This window comes from Nesoenas mayeri, assembly GCF_963082525.1.
Source record: "Nesoenas mayeri genome assembly, chromosome: 2".
NCBI classification, from domain to species: Eukaryota; Metazoa; Chordata; class Aves; order Columbiformes; family Columbidae; genus Nesoenas; species Nesoenas mayeri.
This window is the reverse complement of record NC_137543.1, coordinates 79,025,707-79,039,558: the sequence shown is the minus strand read 5'-3', so window position 1 is coordinate 79,039,558 and position 13,852 is coordinate 79,025,707. Positions and strand designations below refer to the sequence as shown.

The 13,852-nt window shown below is 40.1% G+C and overlaps 1 protein-coding gene across 1 annotated transcript in view; it reads left to right on the top strand.

Moving 5' to 3' along the window:
• Window positions 1-13,285, top strand: part of ANKH (ANKH inorganic pyrophosphate transport regulator) — a 97,677-nt gene extending 84,392 nt beyond the window's left edge. Inside the window, exons 9-12 of the mRNA XM_080339297.1 lie at window positions 8,467-8,596; window positions 9,605-9,728; window positions 10,314-10,413; window positions 12,615-13,285. Of these exons, the coding sequence (XP_080195423.1) occupies window positions 8,467-8,596; window positions 9,605-9,728; window positions 10,314-10,413; window positions 12,615-12,731 (471 nt within the window). The 3' untranslated portion in view covers window positions 12,732-13,285. The remainder of the gene's footprint in view (window positions 1-8,466; window positions 8,597-9,604; window positions 9,729-10,313; window positions 10,414-12,614) is intronic.
• The last annotated feature ends 567 nt before the right edge of the window (window positions 13,286-13,852 follow it).

Sequence of the window (13,852 nt, the reverse complement as noted above, 5' to 3'; positions counted from 1 at the left end):
TTGCTTTTAGGAATACCTTTTTATAACAAATAAGAGCTTCGGCATGGCTAGCAACCGGCTTTAAGAAACAGTGCGAACTGCACTTTCTTCAGAACCAAAGTAGTGTATAGCATTATTTAGCCTTCCATGGAGTTTGTAGATAAATGAAGGGAAACATGCATAAAGCCATGTTTTGTTGCCACTGTATATATCTGTGACATTCAGAGCCACAGATCAAAAAGCAACCAAAAGTTTAAGCCACTGCAGAGGCCACTGGATTTGTGTTCAAGGTTCAGTCATTTTTTCCTGTCTTTTATTGACTGCCTTTATTTTACATCTCTGCATTGCTTTATTATCAAAGGTTACAACTGGGCTTTATTAGAGTCATGCGATAACAGGACTGAGAGGCAGTAAAATCCACAGGAAGAAATGTCATGGCAAGAAACCAGTCCCTCTCAGAGGACACAACCCCAGCTGCTGACAGTGCCGATATCTGGAATTCCCTGGGTGACTGAGTTCAGTGTCGTTACCTCTCTTGAGCATACAAAGAAAGGAAATTAAAAAAAAGAGGTACAGATTTCCCCCACACTCTCCAGTCTTATTTCATCTGCGGCTTCATTACAGGAGATTTCCCAAGTCCTATCTAGGATATTCCACTTTCTTTCAACTTTACTGTCATACACTATATGGATGCCAAGGGCAGCGTTTAGAATAATACCACCCATCCAGTGGATGGGTTTGCTTTCACCACTTTGATCTTGCCCGTCTGAACTCCAAGATCTGTGCCAGGCTGCCGGCACAAAAATAACAATTGGAAAGTGACATATTGGCAGACAGTCGCTCGAGAAGCTTTTTACCTTTTCAAAGTCAGATCTTGTTCCCACTTCAGTAAAAATTATTTCAGACGTGGGTGGATGTGTTCCTGCCTGCTTGGGAAGATACTGGACCACCAGAGGCTGACTTTATAAAATCCTCACGAGGGCCTTGTCCCATCCATGGTACCGCACTGAGCCTTTGTCCCGGAACAAAGGATTTCTGTTTGCTCCACTGAGGTGGAGACTAATGACTCCTTCATGATTGTTCAGGTTTCACACAAAGGGTCTATTCTGCATGAGTGGCTGGAGCAAGCAAAATAGGAAGGGCCGAAAATTGTCACTGCAGCATGTTTCTGCTCAAACTCCATCATGGCAATAGGAAGCAGCAAGGGCTGCAGGAAACTTGGGACAGAAGAAAATGTCTGACTGGTGAAGTTGACAATTTTGAAAGAGAGCCTAGGAGTCTGCCAGCTTTGCTTTATTCAAGCTTTTTAAAAGTGAAGCTGTAAAACACTCAGTAAAATATTCCACTTTCTGTAAAAAGTAAAGCAGTATATAATTCAATGGGGAGATGTAATTAATTCCTACCTTAAACAATTTAGTGGCCAAACCCAGCCTGAAAAATACTACCTAAGTACTTTGAGCAGCAGCTGAGCGGAAAGCAGATGTGGCATCACGTTAATGCTATCAGGGAGTAAGTGCACTGTGCAGCTGCTGGACCTAGCTTTATTTCCAAAGAATGTCATGCTTCGACACTCTGAACTATAAGGAAGGCTGGGGGAGGCAGTGGGAGACATAGCTCTGTAGAAACCAGTTATTTCAGAAGATATGAAATTTGGGAGTTTTCCCACAAGCAGGCTCTGGTTTTTTTTGCTCCCCCTGCTGCTTGACAAATTTTATGACAGCTGTTTTCAGCTTTACACCACCCTTCGCAGAACACAAAGTTCACAGAAATCTATACTGACTTGTGTGCGCCTGAGGGATAATTGCTATAAGAGAATGTCCTTGTGATCCAAGTCATCAGCATTATGATAAAATGCTTTCAAATACGACTGCGGTCTGACATTTTTATTGCACACAGGTCCAGAGCTTTTTGCTTTAAAGGACTGCAGGATTGTGCGGGTCAGAAGGGCCTCAGGAGTTCATCAGGCCCGGCCTCTGGCTCAGAGCAGGGGCAGCGGTGAGGTCAGGGCAGGTTCCCTGGGGCTTTGGCCAGTCTGGTCTTGAAAACCTTCCATTTCTCACACAAGAAAAGGACTCGCTTTCTGCCCACTTCAGAATAATGGGACACATAAGCACATCATCGTGATATATCCCAACAGAGTATCGGACTGCAGGAACATTCAACGTCTCCATTTGGGCCGATCAGTTTTTTTTTTGGTTTTCGTTTTAAACACTGTGTATCAAAGACTCCTCAAAATTGCCAAAACTGGGGTGGCTGTGCAAAGACTGCTCTCAGACATGATTTACAGCAAAGAAAGCATAAGATTCTGCAGGTCCGCTGGTGTGGGCCAGGCTGTGGTATGCAGCAAGTTTCCATAGCAAGCCAGTGATTCTGGTCTCCAGTATCGTACCATACCCAGCAATTCCTCCATGGCTTCCCAAGAACTTTATGATTCTTTATAGCAGTGTGCCTAAAATAAAAAACTACCAAACAAAACCAACAACATCAACAAAACAAAAAACCCCACACCTGAGTCTTTAAAGGCAACAAGTTTTTCACTTGGCTAGTTTCATGTTAAACTCACGTGATTTCCCATCAACAGGGAATAACGTCTTTATGATGAAACCTAGACTTTTTGGTTTCTTGGTCCACAATAAAACACACAGTCCTTTATTTTTTTAAAACGATGACTAGTTGGATCTCCTTCCTTCGTAAGAACCCTGTTGGACATTCTCCATGTTGTTCAACTACTTGAGAGGCTGCGTAGTGGAATGAGTGCTTCAGGAGGTATTAGGAATTTGTATCCAGTTGCACAGCTATATTCAACACAGAAAAACAGTCTGACTATAGTCTGAAAAGGTGTGTAACTAATTGCTGTTTCTATAGTTCCAGTATTAGTAGTTAATAGTGCAAAACTGTTGTTAACTTTTATTCTTCTACATAAAAGTACAGAAGAGAAATTCAGTTTCCTTTAACATTAAAATTCTACAATAAGTTTTTGAGTGGCAAGCCCCCAGTACTACACAGTCATTTAGAGAACTGAATTTTCAAGGTCAGTGAAAGTATGGATTTGGACTACATATAAGAACAGCACTAACAAATTCAACCATTATTTTTTCCAGCATCTTGCAGAATAGATTGTTGAATAGGGTCAAATACAGATTTTCACACTGATGCAAGTTAGAACAAGATGGTTTTTGACTTACAAACCTATCTGTGAGATCAGCTGATCTCGTGTGATACAAGCTCTGAAAGGAGAAAGAATTATGGAAGTTGTGTTTATGAGAGAAACAGGGAGGCCACAGAGATGTTCAGCAAATCAGGAGATTAGACCACGTAAGACTCTTTTTGATCTGTTTGTTGCACACTTCAAAAGGCAAAATCATATGACTTATATTCTTCTATGTTAATAGAAGTGATAAACTTAAGTGATACTATCCCAAATATGTGAGGTGCAATTCAAAGCTGATACATGTAATAAGATGTCAAGTAAATTTCCTCTGCCCTCACCAGGCACCATGTAGCATAAACAGGAACAGAAAGGTCATGGACAAGGCGTGGGTTAAATTAGTTAAGATGCAGTCCTCAATACATACATAGAACAGTATTTTGAGAGTAAAACACCTCACTTGGACAGGCATACTTCTGCAAATATAGCAAGTTCAACAAACAAAAGGAAACAGCTGCTGAGAGCTGTTTTGCAAGAGAAAAACATGAACTGTATTTCATCACAGGACAACCTTTAACAGGTTAAGGGTACCCTTCCCCATGGTAAAATATGTTCCCTGGTCTCATTTCAGGTTGGTATATGTCTAACCTATTTTTAAAAACATCTATTTTGGATTTCATTGCTTTCTTCTGAGGAATATATAGCCATGTTGTGTCTTTGTCACCAAGCAGTGCTTCTTTTAACTGGAGACTGCACTGAAGTCTAGAAATGCTATACTGTTGTTCATATTTCACTGGAACACTCTTTTGTGCCTTATATGTATCAATGAATGTCCCAAAACACAGGCAGCTTTCTACAAATGTCAAAAGGCAAATCAGTCTAGCACCCTGCAGATTACTGTACACATGACAATTGCCTTTGTTAGCATAATGTGTTATAATGCATTATGTAGTGGGTCTCTGAGGTTTAGTAATCCCTGTCAGCAACCACAATAAATGGAAATAGCTTCCAGGCGATGCAGGGCCTATGAAAAGATGTGTTAGTTTTCAAGAACTACCAGCATTCAAACCCACACATGCAGCATCCAAAACAAAACCTCGTGAACAGTCTTTTGTCACAATCATTTGTGAAAGTGAAATGCATGAATTGTATTTAAGAGATTAAAAAGAAGTTGGACTGAGCACCAGCAGTTTGGTACTTTCCCTACTGAAACAAAGATTGGGTGTATTCTCTCCGGCTTGCCCACAGCAGAAGCTTTTGATATATAACCTTTTAATATGCCTAGACACTGCATGTGCTCACGAAGAATAGCAAGATTCCACATGAAAGGAAGCACAACAAGTTACGCAGAGTGTCTAAGCCACAAGTGAGAGGGGGTTTGATCTTTTTAATGCACAACTGAATTGAAAAACAAACAAACAAACAAACAAATCACTGATACCAGCTGTGTTGAATGCACAACATAATGCTGCATGGGGTGGAGGTGCACCGCAGATATAGAACTTCTGAAGCTGCAACTACCAGCAGCTCGGACCACGCAGCCATGAAACGGCATCCCTTATTCTGCACTTGCCTTGCTCCTTGTGCCCTTTCCTTAGGCAACCCCAGTTACCTTTAGCAGGGAGACGGTACTAATCTATAACAGCCAGAGCTGTGAGCTGATCTGCCGCAGCTGTACTGATTTTCTTATGGTGCTGTAAATTATTGACATACTTAGTAAAGTCTATCAAATTTTACTACTGTAGATCAGTTAAAGGCACATTACCTAATAGCACAACATGTCAGATCAGTTCAAATGATTAAAACACTTCCAGAAACATTCAGGCTACTGCTGTTTATACAGAGATAACACCACCATAATAAGTACTACTGTCTTTACTCAGGTCTGTATATTCTCTGTAGCATTCCACTCCCCTTTTTCTTGTATTTTTAAAGCACTCATTACTGTTCAGTTGAAGTTCTGTTTAAATGATCAAAGGCTTTAACAAAACTATCCTTTAGTATCATGCTGCACTCATACCATACAATAAGAGAAAAGCAAATCAACTCTGTTGCTAGAATTCTGCAAACAAAACCCTTAGTCCCAAAGCATTAAAATGCTTCAGCCTCAGCAGAGCTGCCAAGTCCAATATTCATTACTGTATAAAGCCTTTGCAGCCAACTGCAATTGCAACCTGAAGCTGCAGTGCTGTTGTGCATGCGCATTGCTGGCCTGTGCAGAAGCTTTTACTGTTTTGTCTTTGCCTCTTGATTAGATTAAATGAAAGTATAACTGTAACCCTACCCAAGCCTATTTATTCTATTTTTAACCTTGCAGACAGGCAGAAAGATGTAAGGGGGAGGAGAAAACTAACAGTGTTTAACTAAAAGAAAGATAGAAGATGTATTATAGGTAAATCTATTTCCTAAAGTCTTTCCTGATCTGAATCCCTGAAATTAGCACTGGTTACTCCACTCCAGTGTGCCACACTCCCTGTTTCATTGAACCACTTGCATCATTTCACGTTACCTTCTTCTCCAGTCTCCTTTCTGATCAGTCTTCACCCTTTACCAAGGCAATCACAAACATCATACAGACCACTCAGCATCACAAAAAGAGCTAAGACTTCATGCTATTTTCAATACCCCTCACCTGTAATAAAATCAGTAGCTGAAATACCTTCCCTGCTTTGCATGTTTAGTGTTACTATCATCCTGAAGTAGAGCCTCATTTTTTCCACTACATTTTGAATTTGTCTTCGAAATAATACGGAAGCTTCTCAAGTTGCAAGCACTGTAGAATTGTAATGCTTTAGATCATGCAAGCCCTGTGCAATTTATTTCTTTTCCTGAGGCTTTGTTCGCCATGGGCAATGAGAATATCCTCTACTCATAAGATGACAGAGAGGAATCTCATAGCAAAATGAAACCAGTTCTCAATATTGCAACCAAAAAGATGGAAGCATGCTGAGACTGAAACAGAAGATCCGTCTGCTGCCATACCTGACCTCCTCAAACTGCTTAGTCTTGAGCTTAGCAAACACTGCTGCCTTTACCCACTGACTGCTATATAGGAATTGCTCTTTGAAGCCATCTATCAGCACCAACTCTCTGCTGATCAGCGGGACAGGGAGTGAGGAAGACTGTGGTTGGCAAGAGTTGAGGAGGAATGACTGCATACCACCTGTGTGTAAAGCATTACCCTAATTCGCAAACTGACCTTCCTCCCGCAGGAGCTGGATGGAGATCGAGTCTGTTCTTATTAAGGCCAGAAGCAAACTTTTAACTTCAAAGAGAACAGGATTGAGAGCAATGCCTTTGGTCTCTTATTTGCTTGCCTGTCTAACCACGTTAGAATACTCTTTCAAACAGCTGTTGAACAAGGAAAGGCTACTCTATTTGCCTTTTGCTAGGGGTGGGCAGATTCTGTTGTTAGCAGAAACATATGGAATCTTGCAGCAGCAGTAACTATATTGCTCAGTAGGATGCTAATGGCATTGTGCAGCACAAGCAGCATAAAGGTCTCCGCTTTCATGAAAACAGTGGATTATACTTGAAAAGTGGATGTCTTTGCATCTTATATTGTTTAATGGACTTCGAAGAAAGATTTGACAAATTATGCCCTGTATGGTTGCTTTACCTGTCATTCATAATAAGAGTAGAAATCACTGCAGTCTGCCTAATGGTGTCTGTGACAATGAAAGAATTTGCTCTGTCCCTGTAGAGTTACATTTTAATAACCACACAACCTTCTCTGCTCTAGAGTGCCACCTCTGCTTCAGTTGTACCCTGTATGAGTAGTTTGACAGGGAGAGACAAGTGTCTGCTAAAGCAGAAAATATCCATGCGCAGTTTGTCTTCTGCTCTTACCTTCCTCCACTTATTTCTGTTCTCTGTATAGGTGATGGAGATACACTGTAAGACAGCATCAAATTCGTCAAGTAAAACATTCAGTTGTGAAAAACAGTAGTGGTTCCTACCCTATGAAGTAGAGAAGAAAGCTGAAGTTGAGCCTTTTTGCAGGAAGGTGAAATGTTTTGTTCACCGCACGGGCGGTCAGAACGTGAGACCTCCCACAGGCCACTTGTTCACAGGCCTTGGGAAACTTCTGTGCTCTGGGCACTTGTAGGCTGAACAGAAAGGACAATCGCTGGCACACAACCAAAGAATGAGTGTGAAGTCCCATCTGTCTTGGAGGTGGTGGGACTTCAAAGACTAGCTTTAAAAGCCATCTGAACAAGTAGGGATGTGACAACTGGATCAAAAGAGAAGAGCTAGATACTATAATACTATCTTGTAGGCTAAATTATAAGAGGGGAGTTACAGAGTCTTACAGAGCCATCGGCTTGTACAGTCAATGTGCATAATTTAGCTGGTGTACTGGTTTGCAACCTGACAAGAGGAGTGCCAGAGCATTTAAGGTCCCAAATTTTGCCCTGTTCAGTCAGCTGGCTCCCCTACCATCTGCTTTACTGCGAGAATAACAGGAAGAAATAACTTTTTTAGTCACAGAATCAAGTGAAATAGCAAACTAGTTATACTTGAAAGGGTGTCAGGTACCCCTTCTTGTGGGAATATTCCTGCAAGGGCTGTCAGCACTGTTCTTCAGAGAGTGCCATGAACAAAAGCTGGACCTGCCAAAAGCCCCCTCAGTTCAAACTGAAGCCCTGCCTCAGTATTGACCAAAAAATTAAGCTTCATGTACTACCACTATACCATTTGTTCCGGGGTTTTTATGGAAGTTTTCCTTTTGTGTATGGACTAAACAGCGCACTCTTTAAAATAACAAGACTTAGTAGATTTGTGGCCTGAGGGCACCATGTCTGTAGGATTATGCTGAACACGTTTGCCTTGCTATCAGGCATATTACTTACCAACAGTACCAGTATCAGCAGCGTGTTTAACTCCCTAGTCTTAGATTTAGGTCAGATCTCTGGGTCTTGGAGTACTTCATATCCTTAGTTACTAATACGTTCGATAATCTGTTTACGAATAAGGGTGTGTTAACCAGAGTAAGTACTGTGAAAATCAAGTTTCTTATTGTTTTTCTACCAATTAGACCATTCAAGTAGAACCATTTGCAGGCACCATAAAAATTGTTTCTATATGTGTCAGTCTTGATATGTGAGGAACATGAGGAGTAGGAATTGATTCTTACATTAACATGCCTCTCTTTTTACACTTGTGTACTCTGTGTTTTTGAATGCAAGCTAAGTATAAATATACTGTATGTATATTTATTATCAGTAGAATTATCTACCCATCAGTAGAGTAAATACACATTATAGACCAGGAGGGCCTATCTTTTTTTTATGCATCCTTTCTGAAATATAAACCTTCCTTAATTTTGTTCTTCCTAGCTCTGTTTTGTGATGTTTTGGACGCCAAACGTGTCAGAGAAGATTTTAGTTGACATAATTGGAGTAGACTTCGCTTTTGCAGAGCTGTGTGTTGTTCCCTTGCGCATCTTCTCCTTCTTTCCAATTCCAGGTAAAAACCAAAAATATAATGATCTGTAACCTCAAAACCAAACCAACCCTGAGGTGTGGTCATAGAGCCTGAAGTGGCTGTGTATGCAATAGTGACTAAATGCAGGCCTCACATAGGTAACATGTTTTTTTATTGAAGCTGGTGTAAACCAGGACTATTTACATCAGTAGTTAAGATACAAATGTTGCAGTAAGAGCAGTCTGTCATTAAGCAGACTTCTGGCTGTCAAAAGTCTGAATTCCGTCTGTTGTAGCTGACCAAGAGCACACACATGGATGGCAGTAGTGAGACATGCTTGCCAAGACTGAAATTAGCTGTTTGGAAGAGCATCTAAGACCAGCTCCACAGTAACATCACCTTCATCAGTCTCCTCTTCTGCTGCCAGACTCAGTGGCACTTTCAGATATCATCAGAGCATAATGATATAGAGTAAAAGTTAATGCCCCTATTCAAGGGAGAGACAGCAATAATCAGAATGTTTCCCTTCAAAAAACTTCTAACTTCTTTAATCAAATCATGTAGTGTTTTCTGCTTATGTGACAAGGTGTTTTTGTAAGAAAAGTAAACTCCAAATACAAGAATAGGTACCTGTAGATATCTCTTTTTGTGCCTAGCTGTTACACTATGTACTACACGGGAGATGATGGAGGGAAAATTTGCCATGGTATGATTTTTCTTTAGGGAAGGGGATTTTTTACTGAAGGCGGAATGCACCGTCTAATAAGCTGGTTGTCAGAGAACAGCTCTTAGGAAGGATTGCTCTCTGTAACTGGCCTTTTATTTTTTCCAAGATCAGTATAGTTAAAACAATTTGGATTCAAGATCTACTTCATTTCTAGTAGGATTTCCTAGTGTGCAAAGTTACCAGAAACAAGTTTCACTGTGATTATTTCTGAACAGTGGTCTCTGCATGAAAAAGCTTCTCATGTGAGGAGACTAATTCTTTTTTTCCTACTACTTTCTCCTCCCTCTCTCCCCATCCCCTCCCCTTCCCCTGTTTATGAACAGTGACGGTCAGAGCGCACTTGACCGGTTGGCTGATGACTCTGAAGAAGACATTTGTGTTGGCACCCAGCTCAGTGCTGCGCATTATCGTCCTCATCACTAGTCTCATTGTGCTGCCTTACTTGGGGTAAATCATTCTTCTCTCCACAGAGCTCATGCATTTGCATTCCTCTTCATTCCTGTTTCTTGTCACTTTATAGCTGAATTTGGGTAGCTCAGAGTGTTTTCCCTAAATACTAACCATAATAGAAAGCTTAAATAGTGTCAATATCTGAAAAAGAAACATTTATAAATTTACAAGTGTGACTTTGTTCTAGGTAGTCACGATATTGATGACCCTTTTGAAAAAACATGCAAATGCCAGAGAGGCTAAAACATGTCCTAAGGGGAATTTCTTTCCATTCTATTAAATGCATTGTTAAGCAAGCTAATGGAAGAATATCTTGTTTATAAGTTAAATGATCTATTCTACATCACTTTGTGTGAGACTTGATATTCTTAGTCCATAATTTGATTCAGAATGTGTTTCTTTTACTTAACAGTGAAGTCATTCAGAAACAAAAAAAGTCCTTTAAAATATCAGCTATTTTCTTTGCCAGTGCATTATGTCTTTGAAGGAAATATTTCTAACAACAGATTGATTCTGTAAGTATACTTATGAATCAGGCATTCTCACACAGCCATGACTACTGTCTCTCTATGCTGCCCACAGAGTTCATGGAGCCACTCTTGGAGTAGGATCCCTTCTCGCTGGTTTTGTAGGAGAATCCACCATGGTTGCAATAGCAGCCTGTTACGTCTATCGGAAACAGGTAAGAATTAGGCTCTGCAGGATCAGAGTTAGGCTCTCCGGGATCTGGTGAAAACATTTGTTGGATATAGCGGATTTTAGTTCAGATTAAGAATATACTTTTGTAATGTAACTCCCCGGCATCCCCACTTACTGAATTTGGTTCGCTTCCCTGTGCAGTCTCAAGAGTGTGCAACTTGGGCATTCTTTGGGTGGAAATAAAACCAAAAGGTGCCTTCCAGCTGCTAGTGGGCATTCAGGTCATGGGACATGCTGGTCTGAAGTAAGCTTCTTGCTCCTCAAAATATGTGTACCATGGGTATTATGTCCTTACCACCACCTGCTTTGCACTGTAGATGTGCTACTACAGTACAATATAGCTTCTTTATGCAGACATAGGAACTACTCATCCAAGCTTATTATATGTATATGTGTATGTTTCTTTATAAAACCAATTCACTGAAATAGACAAAAAGTAGAGTTGCTTAATTTTTTTTTACCATCTAAAGAAGTAGCTTAAAAGAGGATATACTCCTACCGCAGTAGAGAATAAGAGCTTACAAATACTTAAACAGGCAAGGGTTTCTCACAGGCATACTTTTACATACTTGACCACACTACAGTCCTGCATGTATGGAGTAGTATTGGTACATGGATTTCAAAGAATATTCCACTAAATGAAGTTAAACATACATTAAATATTGGCTCGGTGACTGGGTACGTCACAGTACCTGCATGTTGTACCCTTCCAGTTACGTGCTCAAGGCCCTGGGTAGGCACCAGGCGCAACTCCAAGCAGAAACAGCAGCGTGTGTGCATCACCCCATGGTGCAGAAGGATTCTGTGGATGGGAGAAGAAAATATAATCTATGCATTTACTTTTCCTTTTTTTTAATTAGATTTCTTACTAAAGACCAACCAAAGATGCCTACTACTTCTGTTGGAATATCTAAAAACCTTATGTTGGAACAAACTAAAACCACTTTTGATAGGTCATAACAGTGCAGGCCACAGCAATAGACCAAAGTGTTCAAGTTTCATAAGGAAACAGAAGACTTTGATCACAGTCATGATTAGCCCGTCATGTTTTTCTTAAGCATCAATGAGTGAAACCTGTAGATTCTGAAATGGCTGTTCTTGACCTGTGGTTTAACAACATATATGTTTGGACTAACCTCCTTATCACTTGTTCTTTACAGTAGTATCTAACAGAGTCTTTCTGGCCAGGGACATGGTGCTTAATTTTTTGCAGTGATGAGTGCAGGTAGTAGTAGAAATAACTGTGCCAACCTAATTTTTTCCCTTGCCAGAATTAGTATGTAGCTGACAGCATCATCTCAGCAGCCAGTGTGACAGTGGCAGAGCCAACCAGTAGCACCAACTAGTTTTCACCTACGGTGGCATTTGAGAGCTGCAAATCAAATGTTGTAGACACTTCTGAAATTTTGAAACTCCAATACGCCCAACTCAGCTGGATCAATAATACCTGTGGGGGATTTTTTGTCAGCTGTACAAGTGTTTTCTGTAAAACTAGTCAGCCTGCTGAGAAAGGGATAATAAGGAACAGATGCTTCAACTTGTTTTGTAGTGGGGCCGAATGCTTCTTAGCTTTACTAATCCAGGACATCCTGGATGAATCATAGGCCTCTTGAATGCCCTCCTGCTTCTGCTAGCCAAAAATACTCTATAACTTGGCCTTGGTGTGGTGGGGGATCACAGTGGATCAGCAATACCAAGAAAAGCCAGAATGTTGACATCTTGCAAAATTCCTGAAGTTTGACATTTGAGAAGTTAGGTTGCTACCTTTATCTTTGCTCCTAGAACAGCTTATTCTCTCTCATATTTTGTTTGCTTTTCTGTATTTTGTTTTGGGTATTTTTTTTTTTAATAAAAAAGTCTGTGATGTAAAAGATTCCAGAAGCTCTCTTCCCTCCAGTCATGCTGAAACCTGTTTTGGATGTTGCTTAGCATAAGAAATGCCTCTGTTGCTGCATTTATGTTAGAAAGGAGAAGGCTGAGCTCCAGGAAGGTTATGAAAACCTTCTAAATTAAGGCAACTTATTAGTGACAAGCCACAAATATGACACAAATACTCTAGCTTTTCATAACATACTAAAAAAAATAACCATTATTCACACCTCACTTCTCCTTGTGCCCAGAGTTTGTAGGACTGCGTTGATGCACAACTTACTGATAGGTTTCCAAATGCTTGTTTCAATCTAGAAAAAGAAGCGGAATGAGAATGAAGCAGCTACAGAAGGTGAAGACTCTGCAATGACCGACATGCCTCACACAGAGGAAATGGCAGACATCGTAGAAATGAGAGAAGAGAATGAATAATGAAGGGGATGCAATTGTTCTCTGCAGGGACGATTGGAGTGACACTTCAGCATCTTGTCGTCTCTCATACTTTTTTGTTTGTTCGTTTTTATTTTTGTAATAAAGAGGCCTTGATTTAAAAGGTTTCAGATAAATTCTCTAGCATACTGAGTATGCTCTCACTGATGAGGGACCTAAAAAGAGGTCTTTGCTTTTTTTTTTTTTTTCCCAATTGAATTTATTTTCTCACTCCATGCAAACACAAAAGATACAATTGCATCACTGTAGAGTCTTCCTTACTTATGCATCCACCTTCTCTGGACAATCTGCATTTGTCAACCAAAGCCCTGCTCTCTGTGCATGTGTGTGTGTGTGTGTATGCGTGTGCTTGCACATTTGCACACACACATGCACGTGTGCCACTGGCTTAGTGCTACTGCCATAATCCTACTCCCTCCCCTCTTTCCTTTTCCTTCCTTTTCTTTATGAGAAATGTAAAGGAAAAGAAGTTTGGAATACAGAGCTTTATTTTACTTGCTGGAAAATGACTTTGCTACATAAACTAATATACTATGGTGAACTATATCTTTTTGTTTGGCCTCGTCACTAGAGCTGATACTGCGCAGGGTACAACACAGGGAGGAACGTGTAAGTCTCCACATAGACAGTGGAGAAAAACAGGTTCCTCTCTCCAGTTACAAGTGTGTGGATGTATATGCACACACACAGGTACATAAACAGAGACATACATATATATATACTTATATATATATATGCATACAATAAATAAAATACACACAGGACAAGAACTCTATTTAGCTTTCATTCCATCAGAAAGATAGTAACCTTTTGAAAAATGTAAACATTTAATTCAGAATTTTCCTGAATCATTAAGCCCCACCGTATGTATAATTTTTTTTTAGGGAAAAGGAAAAGAGAAACATGCACTTTCCTCTTGTGAAGAGGGTGATGGCAACTGATAAACTTTGACTGTATTTGAATAAAAAAATAATAAATATTGACAAGCTTTACCAAAGTTCTTGTCCACTGACTTAACTTTAAAGGTTGATTCGCTCTGTATCTTATTTCTGGTGCCTATATATTTAAAAACAAAAATTAGATGATGTATGCAGGAAGCCGTG